At 41.2% G+C, this 20,315-nt stretch overlaps 1 protein-coding gene across 1 annotated transcript; it reads left to right on the top strand.

Moving 5' to 3' along the window:
• Positions 1-597: 597 nt before the first annotated feature.
• On the top strand, positions 598-16,908 carry LOC140738457 (2'-5'-oligoadenylate synthase 1-like). The gene is made up of 6 exons (XM_073065752.1): positions 598-799; positions 5,312-5,609; positions 10,609-10,784; positions 11,810-12,060; positions 13,477-13,609; positions 15,756-16,908. The coding sequence occupies exons 1-6, from the start codon at positions 629-631 to the stop codon at positions 16,251-16,253; spliced, it is 1,527 nt and encodes a 508-aa protein (XP_072921853.1). The 5' UTR covers positions 598-628; the 3' UTR covers positions 16,254-16,908.
• Positions 16,909-20,315: the final 3,407 nt, after the last annotated feature.

A 20,315-nucleotide genomic window follows, 5' to 3' on the forward strand; every position in this document is an offset into this window, starting at 1 on the left:
GTTTCTGTGTAGACTCTCTTGTGTTTAGACTGAGCCTCAGCAATGTTAAGGTCGATTTTAATTTCATATGCACAGGTGCAATGAAAAACTTGCACCGACACGGAGTACATATCGGGACAGGTGAGGAACAGCGAGGAGGACAGGGTCCCTGAACAGTGGGTGGAGGGATCCAAATTCTGATATACAAGTTCGTTCATTTTGAGATGCGAGACGTGTTTCAGAGGAGGGCAGTTTGCCCCGTGGGTTGCAATGTTATTGCGGGTGACTGAATAACTAGAGCGAGAATCTGAGTGAAATATGCTTTTTAAAAAAAACAACTGATCAGCATACAGTGAGTCAACATCGATGGGGCCAGGAAAAGCGATGGAAAGAAAAGGAACCGAAACTACGGCATTATCCACTGATAACGAAGTTGGTGCGGTGCTGCCTTTAATTAGCTCGAGCGATGACAACCAACCAGACCAGTGACGTGTATGAAACTTAATATACCGGCAGATTTGTCCTCCACGTTTCACTATATTAGAATAATTAGAAGGCGGGGCTAGTGACCGGCTTATAAGGAGCTTCTCAGCGGCGGAAAGAAACAGTTCGGACGCCGCCTGTGAGGAAGAACGAACGCTGAGTAACGATGGAGCTAGACAAAATACAGCCCAACAAACTGGACGACTTCATTAAAAATAACTTGGAGCCAAGCGGGTTTAGTGTCGAGGTGAAGGAAGCCGTGAACAGGATCTGCGAGTTTTTAAGAAATCAGTGTTTCACCAAACAACCCAACGTTAAGGTGATCAGAGCCGTTAAGGTGAGTGGGTTAGTTTTTTTTTAACGAAAAATACTTGCCGAGTGGTACTTACTATAATTCACTTTTTAAAACAGCAAGCGCTTCTTTCCCTCGTGAATGAGGATGCTTTCTGATAAAGTTACTCTCCAGTTTTTACCCGAATGTTTCTCCACTTTGTAATAAATGCAACTCTGCTGATGCCTCTTTAGTTCATATGTTTTGGTTTTGCCCTACAATTGAAAAGTTTTGGCGGGAAGTATTTTATACCTTCTCTCAACTTTTTAGGGTCCAATTTGACCCAAATCCCCTTGCTGCCTTGTTTGGTGTCATTGCAAATGAAGATATAACTTTAAATACTCCTAACCTACAGGTTTTAGTTTTTACCTCTCTTTTAGCAAGAAGAGCAATCTTGCTTAAATGGAAGGAGTCTACCCCTCCTACACATCTTCAATGGCTACGTTATATTATGTCGTATTTAAATTTAGAAAAGATCAGCTGCTCAGTCTTAAATTCGAAAGTTACTAATTTTAAATGATTTAAAACTTTTGACTGGAAAGATCTTTTTTTGGAGCACATCATTGTTAGAACTGGACTTTATTTCATACAGGAAGATGGATCGTAAAGATAAATCAATCCACTCCTAAAAATGCGAGATAAGCTTGAAAGTCACAAGACAAACATTTTATAGGATAAATTGTAATCGAATATACCAACTTACATAAATGTAATCAACATCAAGAGGCATTAAATAATCCTGTAAATAAGCCAAATTAAAAAGTAGTTTTTAGAAGTGTTTTGAAACTAGTCTGGTGTATCTCAGTCATTGGAGTTTTCAAGATTTTTGCTGTATTAGAGCAAACGGCCGCATCACCATTTCTTGTATGCTTGACCTTAGGAACTTAAAGCAAACCAGTATTCACGGATTTAAGATTAGGATGTAAGGGGATATATCGAGGAGCTAGATTATTCAGAGTCTTGTATACAATTAAAATTATTTTAAAATTAATCCTATAGAACACGGGCAGCCAGTGTAATGATGGCAAAACAGGTGAATGGTTCTCATTTTTTTAAAAAAACTAACGCGCCTCCAAAGGTGAGGCCATCAACAATTTAGTAATGCAGTCGGTGTGGTTCCGTCCAAGTCACCTGCTCAGGTCCACTGGGGGATCTTATCAGTTTGCCACAGCTTTCTCCCTCTTGTCCTGAAGGGCGACTCATTTCCGCCACAGTTTTGAGTGTCCTGTGGTGGATGAGTTCTGAATGGAAAGCACGGATCTACACTACCCGCAAGAAAACTAATTTCAGCGTAGAATATGGCAACGTGTACATGTACTTTGATAATAAATTTGTTTTTGAACTTTGGAAGTTACACTGGGAGTAAGTCTAGAGTTCCCGCTTTTTTAAAAAAGAAACTTCTGAGGTTTTTTCTTGAGGTGGAAGTGTTGCTGGTAGGTTAAAGTGTGCGCAATGAGGAACACTGCGCTTCCGTGAGAAGGGCGGCCGCAGAGAGGTGAGGTCGAGGAAGAATGTTCTCCTTTCTAAGTCTGCTGTTTGCTAAAGGAACGGTATAGCAGCCGGTGGAAGATCAGGGAGGATTTAGTGGGAATGACTCTGCGGGAGGTGTCCATCTAACACTCGCAACGTCAACAGGAGAGAGATGAAGTCCTGCAAGGTCAATTCAGAAACTTAGGCAGAAAATGCTAAAAAAAAACAGTACCTCAGGGTTATAATTTCAGGATTACTCCCAGAGCCCTGTGCTAAGAAGGCAACAACTTGGAAGATAATACAATTAAACCTGTGGCTCAGGAGATCGTGCAGCAGCAAGGGCTTTGGATACACGGATCATTGGGCTGTCTTCCAGGGCAGGTGGGAACTGTAGAAGAATGACCGGTTACACGTAAAGGAGAGGGGCACAGGGAGATTTGTTAGTGCTCCTTGGGAGGTTTTCGGGGATATGTGGCAGGGAGTGGGAGCAGAAAGTTAGATGGTGGAAGTTTTCAGGGGAGTAGTGATGAGATCAGGTGTGAGTGGAAGATGAAGCAGATAGGATCATGTTAATGAAGGCAGTGGGGCGAATGGGACTGAAGTCTATTTACCCCAGTACAAGGTGTATTTCAGATAAGGCAGATGAAGTTAGAGCCTGGATTAGTACATGGAATTAGTGTTGTAGGAATTGTGGAGACCTGGTTGAGGGAAGGTCAGGACTGGCAGCACAATGTTGCAGGATTCGGATGTTTCAGACAGGATAGAAGGAAATGCAAAAGAGGAGGAGGAGGAGTTGCATGACTGAACAGGGAGGTTGTCCTGGAAGGTTCGTGCTGTGAGCGGAGAATCGAGACTAAGAAAGGTGCCATCACTATGATGGGTTGCACCACTGGCCTCCCAACAGCTTTGAGAGGTAGAAGACACATATGTCAGCAGATTATGGTGTGGAGAGGTGTAGAAGAAACCGAGCAGTTGTAGTGTGACCTTAATTTCCCCAATATTAACTGGGTCTTCCTTGGTGCCAGAGGCCTAGATTGGGCAAGGTTTGTTATTGTATCCAGGAGGCATTCCTGATACTGTATCTAGATAATCCAACTTTGGAAAGGGTCATACTAGACCTTGCTGTATGAAATGAACCTTCTCAGGTAGTCGGGTTTCAAATATAAATTGCAGGTTACCTAGCAATATATGATACTATATCGATTTGGTAAAAGCTAGTTGACATTCCCTGAGTACAATCCTATCCCTCCTACCTCTCTAATTAAGCACGTATCAAAGAATCGTCACAAGTAACGGCAGGGAAGGAGGCCATTGTGTCCAGGCAACCACATGGGAGCTTTAGGTTAGCCCAATTTCCCAGCTCTGTAGGCTTGGACTGTTGTAGTCATCTGTGTAAATGCAATGTGTGTTTCTGCGTCTATCACCGTTTCAAGTGGTAAGTTGCGGACAGCATTACTTATTTACTGATTTTTTTTTTAGAAAGTATAGAACTTTAGTCTAATCCTTCAAGAATTGGCGGATTTGGTGAGATGTTCAAACTTTGAAAATCTCAAACCTCAGTCCATGCACTTTTGAAGCACAGGTGGGACAAGGAGGTGGATTGGCTATTTGCATATATTAATAGGCATGGAAGATTCTCATTTTATCCCTCTTCCCCAGAGATCACACCTGCCCTTGTCCCTGCAACCACCAGTCATGGCTGGGATACTTGCCTACTTCACTATGGGCAGCACTCCATTAATACTGAAATGACATAATTGCAGGGACCTGCTGAATGGTCTTGCACTGGCCAATCAGATAGACCTCTCAATAGGATCAGTTACATCTCTACAACAGACAGGTTAATCTAAGCTTCCACGTTTCTCATTCTTGTCAAGTTTTAGTCCGCGAGTCTGTCACATTTGCTCCTCTGCAAAGGGAAGAGAGCCAAGTCCATTGAAATCGACTTTGTAAGCCTTGAAGGGTCTCACCCTGAAATGTCGACTTGTTTATTTCCCTCATGGATTCTGCCTGACCTGCTGAGTTCCTCCAGAATTTTGTGTGTTGCTCAAGATTACCGGTATCTGCAAGATTTCTAGTGTCTTAACTGAAGCTATTTCAAAGTTCAAAGTAGAGTATTATTGAAGTACATGCTGTATTTGTCACCATATACAATCCTGAGATTTGTTTTCTTGCGGGCATACTGAGTAAATCAGTAACAATCAATGAAAGACTGCACCAACCTTTGCATTCAACCAGTGTGCAAAAGATACCAAACTGCACAGATAGAACAGGAGAGAAATAATATCGAAAGCATCAGACAAAGAATCCTTGAAAGTTAGTCTATTGTTTGTGTGAACATTTCAGTGATGGGGCAAGTAAGTAATCCCCCCCCCCCAGTTCAAGAATCTGATGGTTGAGGAGAAATAACTTCCTGAACCTGGTGGTGTGAGTCCTGAGGCTCCTGTACCTTCTTCCTGATGGCAGCAGCAAGAAGAGAGCATGACCTGGGTGGTGAGTGTCCATGACGATGGATGCTTCTTTCCTGTGACAGTGCTCCATACAGATGTGCTCAGTGGTGGGGAGGACTTGACCCATGTTTTGAGGGAGTAACAAGGCATACATTTGGCTTCAACAAACAGTTTGTTATTAGTTTGTCAGTGAATATGGGCTTAGAATGTATGGAATTATGCTAAATTTTTAGAAAAAAATAATAGAAAGAGATTCGGGCATTAAATTTGATGGCAGCGTTCTGTATAGGATGCATTTCCTTGGAAAGACTGCATGTGTGTTCCTCCAGTGAGGACAAGGCTGGATGGTGATAACAATGACCAACTGTTAAATGTCTTCTATGAATGTGCTGCATCTCTACCTGGGGATATCCTTAGAGTGTTTGTTCAACTGCCTCCCTTCCTGATTTTCAGGAAAAGGGGAAAGTTCTGAACTAAAGAGGTGGAACAAAGCACTACCATGCACATAAAACATACTGGTTATGTCAAACCTGATTTCAATTCTAATTCTGGAAATGTTTGAAAACGATGATTAGATATGCAATTTTTTTGTTCACAGGGTGGATCTTCAGGAAAAGGAACAGCTTTAAAAAAGAGCTCGGATGCAGATATCGTAGTCTTTCTCAGTTGCTTCACGAGTTTCCAGCTCCAGAGAGACACCAGGCATGAAATTCTTGAGGAAATTCAGACAATGCTGGATAAATGTTCTAAAAGCCTTGCATATTCAGTCAATAATATCAATGTCAACATCGTAAAGCAAAGTATCACATCGCCAAAATCTTTAAGCTTTGCGCTGCAATCAAGGAAGAGCTCAGAGAGTGTGTCATTTGATGTTCTGCCGACCTATGATGCATTAAGTAAGAATTAATAGCAATATTACATTGACTATAATTAATAGTAATGTTACATCTCAAATGTAATTTTAATTCTTCTATCACTGCTTCTATGGATAGGTGGAAAGAAAGGAGCTTGTCTGATTTGCTCTCTTCCCTGCCTGAAGGACAGGCAGGGGACAAAACATAAATGTAGCCAGTTAGAGGGGTTGAAATGTGTCTATTTCAACACTAGGAGTATTAGGAATAAAGGGGATGAACTTAGAGCATGGATCAGTACGTGGAACTACAATGTTGTGGCCGTTACTGAAACTTGGTTGGAGGAAGGGCAGGATTGGCTGATGCAGGTACTGGAGTTTAGGTGTTTTAAAAGGAATAGGATGGAAGATAGAAAAGGTGGAGGGGGTGTAGCATTGCTGGTCAGGGATAGTATCAGGGCTATGGAAAGGGAGGACGCTGCAGAGAGCGTGTCCACGGAGTCAATCTGGGTGGAAGTCAGAAATAGGAAAGGATCAATCACTGTGCTGGGAGTAGTCTATAGGCCCCCAAATAGCCCTCGGGACACCGAGGAGCAGATAAGCAGGCCGATCTTAGAATGGTGCAGAAAATACAGGTTGTAGTTATGGGTGATTTCAACTTGCCTCATATTGACTGGCACCTCCTGACTGCAAGGGGGATAGATGGGCTGAATTTGTCAGGTGGTTTCAAGAAGGATTCTTGACACAATATGCGGACCAGCAGACGAGAGGAGAGGCCATACTGGATCTAGTTCTGGGTAATGAACCTGGTCAGGTGACAGACCTCTTGGTGGGGGAGCATTTTGGTGAGAGTGACCACAACTCCCTTAGCTTCAGCATAGCTATGGAAAGGGATAAAGTCAGACAAAATGGGAAAGTGCTTAATTGTGGAAGGGCTAACTATGAAGGGATGAGGTAGAAAGTAACAAGAGTAAATTGGAAACAGATGTTCAAGGGTGAAAGCACAGAAGTAAAATGTGGAGGAAGTTTAGGGACCACTTGTGCTGGGTTCAGGATAGGTTTGTCCAACTGAGACAAGGAAAAAATGGTAGAAAAAGGGAACCGTGGCTGATGAAACATGTGAGGTAACTCTTCAAGAGGAAGAAGGAAGTATATGTTAGATATAAGAAGCAGGAGGGGCTCATGAGAAATGTAGGGTAGACAGGAAGGAGTTTAAGAAAGGACTTGGGAGAGCTCGAACAGGGCATGAGAAGACATTGGCATGTAGGATTAAGGAGAACCCCAAGGCGTTCTATGCGTATGTGAAGAACAGAAAGATGACAAGAATGAAGGTGGGGCTGCTAAAGGATTAAGAAGGCAACATGTGCCTGGGGGCGGAGGAGGTTGGGGAGTCCTAAATGAATACTTTGCTTCAGTATTCACAAGGGAAAAGGACCTTGATCAGGGTGAGGTTGAAATAGAACAGGCCTGTGTGTTGGACAATGTGGAGATGAAAGAAGAAATGGTGGATCTTAAAAACATCAAGATTGATAAGTCCCCAGGGCCGGATGTGATATACCCCAGGTTGCTGAGGGAAGTGAGGGAAGTGAGAGAAGAGATTGCTGGAACAGTAGCTATGATCTTTGAATCCTCTTTGGCTGCAGAGGAGGTGCAGGAGGATTGGAGAATGTCAAATGTAGCTCCGTTGTTTGAAAAAAGGTAATAGGAAGAATCCTGGGAACTATAGACCATTGAGTCTTGCGTCAGTGGTCTGCAAACTATTGGAAAGGATCCTTAAAGATAAGATCTATGAGCATTTGGAGAAGTACAGTCTACTCATGGATAGTCAACATGGCTTTGTGAAGGGAAGATTGTGCCTCATGAGCCTAATTGAGTTTTTTGAAGAGGTAACAAAAGAACTTGATGACTGTAGGGTGGTAGGTGTGGTCTACATGGATTTTAGCAAGGCATTTGAGTCCCCCACGAGAGACTCATCCAGAAAGTCATGAGGCTGTTTGGATAATTGGCTTACAGGAAGAAAGAGGGTAGTAGTGGAAGGAAAGTGCTCTGTCTGGGGGTCGGTGACTAGTGGAATGCCGCAAGGATCTGTCCTGGGACCCCTGCTCTTTGGGATTTTTATAAATGACCTGGATGAAGAGGCGGAAGGATGGGTGAGTAAGTTTGCGGATGACACGAAGATTGGAGGAGTTGTGGATGGCGCTGTAGGTTGTTGAAGGTTACGAGAGGATATAGACAGGATGAAGAGTTGGGCAGAAAAGTGGCAGATGGAGGTCAATCCAGTAAGTGTGAGGTGATGCATTTTGGAGGGACAAACCAGAAGGCTGAGTACAGGGTTAATGGTTGGTTACTTAAGAGTGTGGATGTACTTTGACCTTGGGGTTCAAATCCATACGTCCCTCAAGGTCGCTGCACAGGTTGATAGGATAGTTAAGAAGGCCTATGGGATGCTAGGCTTCATTAATAGGGGGATTGAGTTCAAGAGTAGAGAGATCATGTTGCAATTCTACAAATCTCTGGTGAGACCACACTTAGAGTATTATGTTCAGTTCTGGTCACCTCATTATAGGAAGGATGTGGAAGCTGTGGAGAGGGTACAGAGGAGATTTACCAGGATGTTGCCTGGATTGGAAAACAAGTCTTATGAAGCAAGGTTAGCAGAGCTGGGACTTTTCTTTTTGGAGTGTAGAAGGATGAGAGGGGACTTGATAGAGGTCTACGAGATTGAGAGGCATAGATGGGGTGGATAGCCAGTACCTGTTTTCCAGGGAACGAATTGCAAACACCAGAGAGCATATGTACAAAGTTGAGGGAGGGAAGTTTAGGGGAGACATCAGGGGTAAGTTTTTTTACACAGAGGGTTGTGGATGCCTGGAATGACTTGCCAGGGATGGTGGTGGAGGCTAAAACATTAGGGGTATTTAAGAGCCTCTTGGACAGACAAATGGATGAAAGAAAAATAGATGGTTACAGGGTAGTGTGGGTTTAGTACTTTTTTAAAGGAATATATGGGTGGGCACAACATCGAAGGCTGAAGGGCCTGTACTGTCCTGTAGTATTCTAGTGTTTGGTGTCTGATTCTGAGTCGAGCTGTTGCTGCTGTTCAGGAAGAAAATGCACTCAATGGCCATTTTATTAGGTACTTCCTGTAGTCTTGGTCTTCTGCTGTAGACCATTCACCTCAATGTTCAAAGTGTGCATTCACAAATGCACTCCTGCATGCCACTGCTGTAACACAAGGCTATTGAATTACTGTCACCTTCCTGTCGGCTTGAACCAGTCTGGCCATTTTCCTCTGACGTCTCCCATTAACAAGGAGATTTCACCCACTGAACTGCGCTCACTGGATATTTAATTTTTATCCATCTATTCTAAGCCATCTCTAGTGACTGTTGTGCATAAGAATCCCAGGAGATCAGCATTTTCTGAGATACTCAAACCACCCTGTCTGGCACCAACAATCGTGCCACAGTCAGTCACTTGGAATGCATTTCTTCCCCATTCGGATGTTGGATCCAAACAACAACTGACCCTCTTGACCAGGTTTGCATGCTTTTGTGCATTGAATTGCTGCCATGTGATTGGTTGATTAGACATTTGCATTAACGAGCAGGTGTAACTAATAAAGTGGCCACTGAGTGTAGATTACAGTGCACTTTTTGTCTGTACATGGCACATAGGAGGATTCTTTCATAGGAGAAATAACAAGGAATATTAACCCTAAATCTTACTGCTATTACTTTGCCACTGACATTAAACCAGTTTAATAACAAAATGAATTCCATGGGAAGTCTTGGGTAGCAAATCTAAAACTTGCTCTTAAAAGATAATATCTGCCTTTTTCCTTTCCTTTCATAAGAAAGTGATTCATTTCTTGGCCACTAGGCTTAGTCTCATGTTGGAAGCTTTACCAAAATGAGTGTTACAGCTTGGAACCATGCCATTCTGCCCAGCTGATCCTGTTGGGAGGTGGGAGAAATTATCCTGCTAATTTGGAATGACCACAGACAGTTTATTTTCTAGAAACAATCTCAGGCTGTGATCAGAATGTAGATTTTATCTTCATGCCACCTGTCCCCACTTGTCAAATGTGTTGTTATGATTAAGGTCAGCACCAAAATCCTTGGTCCCCTTGCTCTGTTTAACTTGTATATCATAGCTCTCATAATTAGCTGTATTTACATCATCAGTTTTAACGCTAACGTGATTTAGATTCCCTTATTTAACATGCATCATGATATCTAGCAATGAGCAGATGTCTTCCAAAATCAAAGAGACGTAGAACCAGTGGTTCTACCTGCAGAAAGCTTAATGTGATACCAAGATGCAGAAAGCATTAGTCATTACTTTGGGTTAAATTTACAAGTGATTTCTTTGCAGAAATAGTCACAGAGCACAACAGCACAGAAACAGGCCTTTCAGCCCATCTACTCCATGCTGAACTATTATTTTGGCCAGTCCCACCAACTTGTACCTGGACCATAGCCCTCCATACCACACCCATCTACGTATCTATCCGAATCTCTTTTAAATGTTGAAATTGAACCTGCAGCCACCACTCTGTTGGCAGCTCATTCCACACACTCACAACCCTCATGTGAAGAAGTTCCCCCAAATGTTCCCCTTAAACCAAGGGTTCCCAACCTGGGGTCCACAGGCCCCTTGGTTAATGGTCCATGACATAAAAAAGGTTGGGGACCCCTGCCTTTTTAAAAAAAAAAAAACAACACTCAACTTTAAACCATGATCTCTAGTTCTAGTGTTGCCCAACCTTAGTGGGGGGAAAAAAGCCTGCTTGTTTTTACCCCATCTATATCAGTCATAATTTTGAATACCTCTATCAAATCTCCCCTCATTCTCCTTTGTTTGTTACATAAACTTCAGCAAACTCTTTCTGGGAACCTTTGGGGAAGGTGGAAAACTATCCTGAGATTAAATAAACTGGAGTGAATCCAATAGAATGGTCCATTTGGTCTTGGAAGTGATATTTGAACAGTTATTAAGCAATATTCTTTTGACCATGTTCTTGTTCATTTCATTTCTTGCAGCACCACAGTGTAATACAAGTAAAGCACATCTTGAACTAATCCAATTTGAAAAACATAATGAGATCACAGATGGAGAATTCTCTGCTTGTTTTACTGAACTTCAGAGAAGATTTGTGAAACGGCAGTTTCCAAAGGTTAAAGACTTAATTCGCCTGCTGAAATATTGGTACAAGGAGGTGAGTGATGGAAGAAATTGATAATTGTTAATCATTGAAAGACAATGGAAGGGTTGTTGTATCAAACCTAAAATGCTATCTTGCTTTGATATCTCAGTGTACACCTTCCTCTTTGGCATTTCCTTAGGATCATGGACTAAGTGTGTCCCTAGTCCAATGCATCAGGTTCTCAATACAGTCTTGAACATCCCTTCTCCAAGTTTGAATGGTTATGGACCAAAGATCCCCAGAGTCTTTGGGGATGTTGCTGTTTGCTTTTCTCTCCTGAGGACCTGCCCAATAGCCATTGCAGGAAACCGATGAGATACCATTGTATGTTCAGTGGTAGATCACAGCTCTCCAATGAAATCACTGACTTCCATGGTACAATTTTGGATTGAGTCCCTAGTTTCCAGAGTATCCTCCCAGCATGCAGCCTGCTTCAGGCTAGAAATGGTCAGAAAGACATTTATAATTGATACTTATTTTTGATTCAATTTCCCATTCGGTTAAGAGTTAACATAAGGATGTGATGGTCTTCTCAGCTTGACTGAAGGCACCACAGCACTGTCAGAGATTGGACAACATGTACTCTCCAACTGACTGACAATATACAGACAATTTAGTCACTTCTAGCATTGCCCTGTGTGAAATCTTGCTTTACACAAATGGGGTACTTAAATCCAAGTCTTTTCTCTATATGTTCTTCTGGTACACTCAAAACATACATAAGGCCAAGAAAACAGGAGGAGGAGTCATTACATGGGAGTTTGACTTTGGGCTGTGATCGTGCCTGACCTGACCTAGATCTCAGTGCAGATTCAGCAATTTGTGTGACGGAGATGTTGAGATAGGGGCCACTCGGGAATGATACCGTGTATTTATAATGTAACCATTGGTCTAGGTGTGGTCTTAGCATGTAATCTCAGGGAAGCTGTGTCATCAGGGAAAATAATGAAGATTCAAAGTATAGAACCAAAACAGGGTAATGAGGAGTGTGCTTAACATCATATTTGCTTATTGGTGATTGTCAATAATCCTCCTAGTATGTCAAACCACGGAAATCAGAGCTGAAAAATGGAGCACGACTGCCTGCAATGTATGCCTTGGAATTATTGACCATTTACGCCTGGGAGAAAGGTAATCACGAAGAGAGATTTGACACGGCTGAAGGGTTCCGCACAGTCCTGGAATTGATCTGCCGATATCAGGATCTGTGTATCTACTGGACTGACTACTATGACGTCAATAATGCAGTATTTGTGGAGTTCTTAATCAAGAAACTCCACAACAGAAGGTAAGATTCCCAACCACAGTTTAAACTATGCGAATTAATGGTACCCTTTGTTTTTAAAATTGTGTTCACCTTCAGGATTCTTGTATATACAGGTCCAGTAGAGAGTAATACATGACATCACGTTATTAAAACATAAGACCACAAGATATAGGAGCAGAATTAGGCCATTTGGCCCATCAGGTCTGCTGTCATTTAATCATGGCTGATTCAATTTTCCCCTTAGCTCCAATCTCCTGCCTTCTCCCTGTATTACTTCATGCCCTGACCAATCAAGAATCTATCAACCTCTGCCTTAAATATACATAAAGGCATTGGCCTCACATGGCTGTGGCAAAGAATTCCACAGATTCACCATCCTCTGGCTAAAGGATTTCCTTTTTATTTCCATTCTAAAAGGACACCTCTCTGTTCTGAAGCTGTGTCCTCTGGTGTAGACTGTCCCACCATAGGAGACATTCTCTCCACATCACTCTATCATGGTCTTTCACCATTCGATGTTTCATTGAGGTCTCCCTCATCCTTCTGAATTCTAATGAATACAGGCATAGAGCCGTCAAATGCTCTTCATATGACAAACAATTCAATCCTGGAATAGTTTTTGTGACCCTGCTTTGTATCCTCTCTAGGTCTGAAGGTAACAGCTGAAAGTATCTCTTAATGTTCCTTATTTCTTAACTACCCACCGTTGCCTACCTTACTGAGACGATTGATTTCAGAACCCTCAGCCTTATTTGCAATTCTGTACATCATTACGGACTACCCTCTGTCACCTCACCGTTTACTGCCTCAACAAGCTCTTTTAGCTAGTATTCCTATTTCACTTTTTGGCCTTTTTCTGTCAGCTTTCCTTCTCTTACGGAGTTTTCCGTAGAGTACTTCCTCATTTCAAAGTTTGCCCCGAAATCTCGTGATACGTTCTTCACATTTTGTGGATGTCCATTTCTGTTTGTTATGGTGGCAGGTGGGGAATCTGTGGATTTATACACGTTGTGACATGTCTTCAGTGATACATCTGTTTGAACTATTGTGGTGGTGCTTCGGAATACTATGATGATCAGTGACAGTATCCGAGGCTGTAGAGGAATGGAGAGTTGAGGCTACAGACACTACCATTGTAGCTGAATAGAGCTAGGCAGGAGGGTTGATTCCCTTTTCTGCTCATGGTGCTGCCTGTGTATGGGACGGGGAATGGAGGTCTTTGATGTTCTGATGTTTCTGTCATTCATTCATTTGTTTTTTAAATTTTGTGGATGTCTGTGATGAGTAAGAATTTTAGGTTGTATACTGTATACATTCTCTGATAATAAATTGAACAATTTTGTCATATATTAATGCAAATTGCTCACAAGATGGAATTTATACGCAGTGCGTGTACACTCAAAGTTCAATGTTGTCATTGGAATGGCTTTTTTTCAGACCGATCATTCTTGACCCAGCTGATCCAACTGGAAATGTGGCTTCATCAGATGGTTGGAATGTTATGAAAGATGAGGCCAGGAAATGGCTAAGGATGCCTTGCGTCTCTAATGTTGAGGCATGGGTCGTCGAGGTAAGAGTTTGAATAATTCTTGTTCAGATACAAGGGTGTGTAGATACATTATTCCCCATTTTCTGTCACCCTGCCAGTGTCTGGCAGCTGATAGACATCCCAGATTGCCTCTGCCCAGGGGAGATGGTGCAATCTGTGGCAGGCCTTCTGACCTTCCACTGCTTGAATGGTCCTCTATTGGTAATTTGCAGTCTCTGGTGCTGAAAATCAGCCACCTTACCTCACTATGTTGCACGTTATTGGTTGGAGTTTCGAGCTAAACAAGGCCCTGGTGAAGGTGGCACATGTGTTACGTGCAGATTTGAACGCATTGTGATATGGGTTTATTTCATTATCCAGGTTCATCATCCTAAGTGTTTAAAGCCTAACCATTTTAAAATACAGTTGATCACTAGATAAGTACACGACTGAAGCAAGGGGGTGACCTAGCTTTTGGGGTCTTGAACTGTGGATTTATACAACATGTTTAATGTTTGAAAAAACTTCTTGAGGTGGCAATCTTATTGAAACTGATCGAATATTGAAAGGGCTAGACAGAGGATGTGGAGAGGATGCTTCCTATAGTGGGGGATTCTGGGACTAGAGGCCAAGCCTCAGAATAGATGGACATTCATTCAGAATGGTGATTACAGGGAGAAGGTAGGAGAAGGGGTTGAGAGCCTCATTAGAGGGACATCCATTTAGAAAGACAATGAGAAGGAACTTCTGTAACCAGAGGCTAGTGAATGTGTGGAATTCATTGGCACAGACGGATGTGGAGGCCAAATCACTTAGTGTATTAAGAGGAGGTCGATTGGTTCTTGATTAGTCAGGGTGTCAAAGGTTGTGGGAGAAAGCAGAAGAATGGGGTTGAGAGGGAAAATAAATTAGCCATGATAGAATGGCGGAGCAGACTCAATGGGCTGAATGGCCTAATTCTGTTGCTATTCTTATGCACTTAAGTTTTCAGTGATGTGTTTGGGAAAATTGATCGGTAGTATCTGGGGCTGTGGAGGAATGGGCAGTTGAGGTTGTAGACATAACTATTTTACCCAGATCAAGACAAATAAGTTCAGTTCTGGTTGATTTTCTTTTACTCGTGTTCGATTCATTCAGCTGCTTGGCTACAACTGGTAGAAATGACTATAGAATTCAACAGGGAAATTGAGTGAAATTAACAAGCATCTAACCTGTAACTTGATGATCACACCAAAGTGGGTTCCTTTTTTGATTGTATCTTCAGCTGTGTAACATTAATGAGAAGTAGGTTTAATATCACAGGCACGTCATGAAATTTGTTATCTTTGCGTCACTGCAGTACATAACAGAGGAAAAATGAACTACATTATGTGTGTGCAGATATTATATCTTAAACAGTTGAATTAAATAAGTAGTGCAGAAAAGAAGTTGTGTAGTGTTCATGGTTTCAATGTCCATTCAGAAAGGAAATTGTTGGTGTGACTTCAGGCTTCTGTACCTCCACCCTGATGGTAGCAATGACAAGAGGGCATGTCCTGGGGACGGGGTCTTTAATGAAGCATGCCACCTTTTTGAGGCACCACTCCTTGAACATGTCCTGGATACTCCGAAGGCTAGTGCCCATGATGGAGCGGACTCATTTTACAACTCTCTGCAGCTTACTTTAATCCTGTGCAGTAGCTCTCCTCCCCCATCCCCACCCATACCAGACGGTGATGCAGTCAGTTAGAATGCTCTGTCGAAATTTGCAGGTGTTTTTGGTGACAGACCAAATAATGGAGAATGAAGCTCCAAATGAGCGGCCAATCCTGATGTCAGTCCTGACGAAGGGTCTCGGTCGAAATGTCGACAGCACTTCTCCCTATAGATGCTGCCTGACCTGCTGCGTTCCACCAGCATTTTGTGTGTGTTGCTTGAGCAAATCAGTTGTCTTCTGATTGAGACCATGACAGCCTATTCTGCACTGTTCTAGCTAGCGTTCCCACTGCACGCATCCACCCTCGCTTCAGCCACCACAATTTCTTCCACAGAGTGCACTTGGTGCAAGTGTAATTTTGCACACTAACAACACCCATTGCCACCCATCAAGTTGTCGTTTCCCATCTCACTCTTTTGTTTTCTGTCACCTCTGAAGTATAAAAGGAACGTATTTTACTTCTGTCCATTTTTTTTGTTTTGTGTACCTCAGCCAGTGAAGACATTTGGAGTCACGGTGACGGCCCTGGATGGTAACTGGTTTCAGCAAAATGCCAGCATTTACAGTAAGGTCTCTCAGATCAAACACAGCATCCAGGAAGAGTGGAACATCCCAGCTTTACAGCAACGCCTGCTATTCAAAGACACCATTCTGAATGATCAGAACACCTTGCTGGATTCAAAGATCTTCTTTGATGCAAAAATCCAGCTGCTCACCCTGGGTTTAATGGAGATATTTGTCAGCATAAATGGGCGTGACCGGACAATCCAGGTTTTGCCAAATGACAAGGTTTCAAGTTTAAAAGATAAAATTGAATCCCTGGAGCGAATCCAGCGAAGCCAGTACTACTTAACCTTTCAATCAACGCCGCTTGAAGATGCACATCCACTGCAATCTTATGGCATTAAGCAACATTCTACCATCCTTGTCAACCTGAGATTGCGTGGTGGCAGTGAGATTCAACTTTCTAATGCAGTGGATCCTAACTAAACAGTTTGAAAATCAAAGGCAGTGATAAAGACCTGAATTAATTTTTTCATTTAAGGTACCTTTGGTTAATTACTTTAGTTGAATCAGTGTTAACTGTAACTGATGTGAGGCAGGAACTCTTGAAACACATATTGCATATTGTGTTCTTTCTGATGCAACATATCCCAAGTTAGCTAACGTGACCAATATCTGATAATGGAACTGGGGTGATTGGGAAGCTCGGATGATTTATGCATTGTGGGTACCTTGTCAGTGCACAATCCCCACCCCCTCGGACCTCATCAGACCCACGTGGACACTTCTCCCACAGTGCACTTTAAACTCTGGCAAACCCTAAGCTTGTCCACAACTCTCTTGCACCACACACGGACAAAGTGAATAGCTGTACCTATTGATCTTTGAATCTAATTATTATGCTTTTTTTTTCAAGGATCTTCTCTTAAAGCATTATAAACATAATGACTTGAATCAAGTAAAAGATTTTTCTGGGAATCCACATTGGTACAACATGAAAAATGGCAGCCATTGGCTGTATGGCAGGGAAGAAACTGCTCAAGTTATCTGAATAATAATAATTTAATATGATGTAAATTCTCTTTTGTACTGTGCGAAATTCAGTAGTCAATAAATAAAGCTGTTTTAATGTTTGAAGGATTATCGGGCTGGTTTTGCTCAATCGGACATTGTCTTTCTTTTTTCTTTTTTTAATCTTTTTATTAAGTTTCAAATTAATAAACATAGCAATAATGTTAATGATACAAAGAGATCGGGATTACATTAGTAATGGTTAACATGTAAAAGCACAGATTCCAAGTAACAAATGTAGTTTAGCCTCCCAATCTCTTGGTAACTAACCATGAACGAGATATTTTATAAAGAGAGGGTGGGGGAAAAACCCCCTAAACTACAAATCAGCTAAACTTAAAAAAACGTAGATTGGGCTGCCATATTTCATCGGCTAAAATTATAATTTGTCATTAACTCCGCTCCTCTATACATGAGCAAAAAATTACTAAAAAAGGATTCAGAAAGGGTCAACTTACATCATATGAAAATATTGAATGGCTTCCAAGTTTCTTCAAATTTAACAGAAGGGTCTATAGTACCTCTCCTAATTTTTTCCAAATTTAGACATGCTATCGTTTGGGGAAAACCATTGAAATGTGGTGGGGGATTGGAATCTTTCCATTTAAATAAAATGGATCTTCTGGCTATTAATGTCACAAAAGCAATTAAACGACAAGCTAATGAGGATAAATGACTGGAATCTATTACAGGTCGTCCAAAAATTGCAGTAGTAGGATGAAGTTGTAAATCAACATGCAGAACTACTGAAATAATATCAAAAATATCTTTCCAATATTTTCCTAGAAGAGGGCAAGGGCAAGACCAGAACATAAGTGTCAAGGAAGCTACTTCAGAATTACATCTATCACAAACAGGATTTATATGGCAATAAAAGTGAGCTAACCTATCCTTGGACATATGAGTCCTATGAACCACCTTAAATTGTGTCAACGTGTGTGTGGCACACATTGAAGAAGTATTAACTAGTTGAAGAATTTTCTCCCATTTCTCTGTAGACAAACATATTTGAAGTTCTCTTTCCCACTCATTCTTAATTTTATCAGAAGTACCTAAGTGTATTTTCTAATTAAATCATAAATAATAAATGCTATTTAATTCTTCTGATATGGATTTAAACTTAAATTTTTTCTGTAACTTCAATTTGATGTGATATCGGAAAGGTAAGTAAAGTAGCATTCAGAAAGTTTCTAATCTGTAAATATCTGAAAAAGTGTAATCTAGGCAAATTATATTTATTAGACAACTGTTTAAAAGACATAAAACAACTAACCATGAATAAATCACAAAAACATGTTATTCCCTTTGTTTTCCATAAAAGAAAATCTTGACCAGTTGATGGTTTTGAAAAGCTTGATGGTTGAAAAAAAAACTTAGATATAATAGAACTTGAAAGGATAAATTTATTCAATCCAAAAAATTTATGAAATTGAAACCATATATGTATTGTATGTTTAATTACTAGATTTATCATTTATTTATTCAATTTAGTAAGTGCAAAGGGAAGCACAGCTCCTAAAATAGAAGCCAGTGAAAACCCGTGTACAGACTCCCGCTCAAGGTTCATCCATCGTGGACATTGAGTTTCATCCAACTCGTGTCCAAAACGTTAAATATCGAATATTGATTTCCCAATAATAAAATCTAAGACTCAGCAAAGCCAAACCACCTTTTCTAATTTTTGTAAATATATCTAAGTATTCCTGGGATTTCTGTTCTGCCATATATATCTGAAGAAATTTTAGAATCAATTATATCAAAAAAAAGATTTAGGAATGAAAATTGATACCGCCTGAAATAGATACAGAAATTTAGGTAAAATAATCTTCTTAATAGCATTAATTTGACCAATCAAAGATAAGGACAATGGGGATCATTTAGTAAACAGTTGTTCAACATGATCAATTATGGGTAAAAAATTTACTTTAAAGAGATCCTTATGCTTCTTAGTAACTTTAACACCCAAATAAAATAATCAGTAACCAATCTAAATGGTGATTGTCTATAAATTGGAACTTGCATATTTAATGGAAAAAGCACACTCTTATTAAGATTCAATTGTGACAAGATCTGAAGGGTTATTCTAAAGTAGACTGTTCCTTTAAATGAGAGAGAGAGCTTGGGTGCTAATTCAGCTGCAGAGGGAGAGAGAGTCTGTGAGTTGCCTTGGAAACTGAAAGGCGGAGCTTTATGATGGACAGCTGGTGCTCCGCACTACTGAGATTTATACAAGGTCAGTTGTCTTTTTAATCAGACACACAAGACACAGGACTCCTGAGGCAAGGAGGTCACTGGTGAGCTTTGTGTGCCCATGACAAGGGTGAGGTTTTGCTCACGGTGTGGACAAAGGAGTGACCGGTGGAACGCAATCAGTGTGTATAACCCTGGCCTGGGTTGATAGCGTTACCGTGGAAATGGTCCCCTTTTCTGTGGTCACAAGTTGGTGACTAAGTTTCGGAAGCAAGGAGGATGACGTGGAGGATCGGCATCAGCATCAGCATTGGGAAAACAAACCAACTCTCTCTCTCTCTCTCTCTCCAACTCGACTCAAATCAAATTCCAGAACTGAACTGATTACTTACCATCCCACTGTAAGACTGTATCACCTAATCACGTCAGCTGGGGTAGCTTGGGAACCTTATTTACTCACAAATATATATGCATATACAAACCCCATTTCCAGAAAAGTTGGGATATTTTCCAAAATGCAATAAAAACAAAAATCTGTGATATGTTAATTCATGTGAACCTTTATTTAACTGACAAAAGTACAAAGAAAAGATTTTCAATAGTTTTACTGACCAACTTAATTGTATTTTGTAAATATACACAAATTTAGAATTTGATGGCTGCAACACACTCAACAAAAGTTGGGACAGAGTTAAAATAAGATTGAAAAGTGCACAGAATATTCAAGTAACACCGGTTTGGAAGACTCCACATTAAGCAGGCTAATTGGTAGCAGGTGAGGTATCATGACTGGGTATAAAAGTAGCGTCCATCAAAGGCTCAGTCTTTGCAAGCAAGGATGGGTCGTGGCTCACTCCTTTGTGCCAAAATTCATGAGAGAATTGTTAGTCAGTTCAAAAGGAACATTTCCCAATGCAATATTGCAGAGAATTTAGGTCTTTCAACATCTACAGTACATAAGATTATGAAAAGATTCAGAGAATTCAGAGACATCTCAGTGCGTAAAGGGCAAGGTCGGAAACCACTGTAGAATGCGCGTGATCTTCGAGCCCTCAGGCGGCACTGCCTAAGAAACCGTCATGCTACTGTGAGAATTATAGCCACCTGGGCTCGGGAGTACTTTGGAAAACTATTGTCACTTAACACAGTCTGTCGCTGCATCCAGAAATGCAACTTGAAACTGTATTACGCAAGGAGAAAGCCATACATCAACTCTATGCAGAAACGCCGGCGAGTTCTCTGGGCCCGAGCTCATCTCAGATGGACCGAAAGACTGTGGAATCATGT

Source organism: Hemitrygon akajei, chromosome 14 (genome assembly GCF_048418815.1).
Source record: "Hemitrygon akajei chromosome 14, sHemAka1.3, whole genome shotgun sequence".
In the NCBI taxonomy this organism is placed as follows: Eukaryota; Metazoa; Chordata; class Chondrichthyes; order Myliobatiformes; family Dasyatidae; genus Hemitrygon; species Hemitrygon akajei.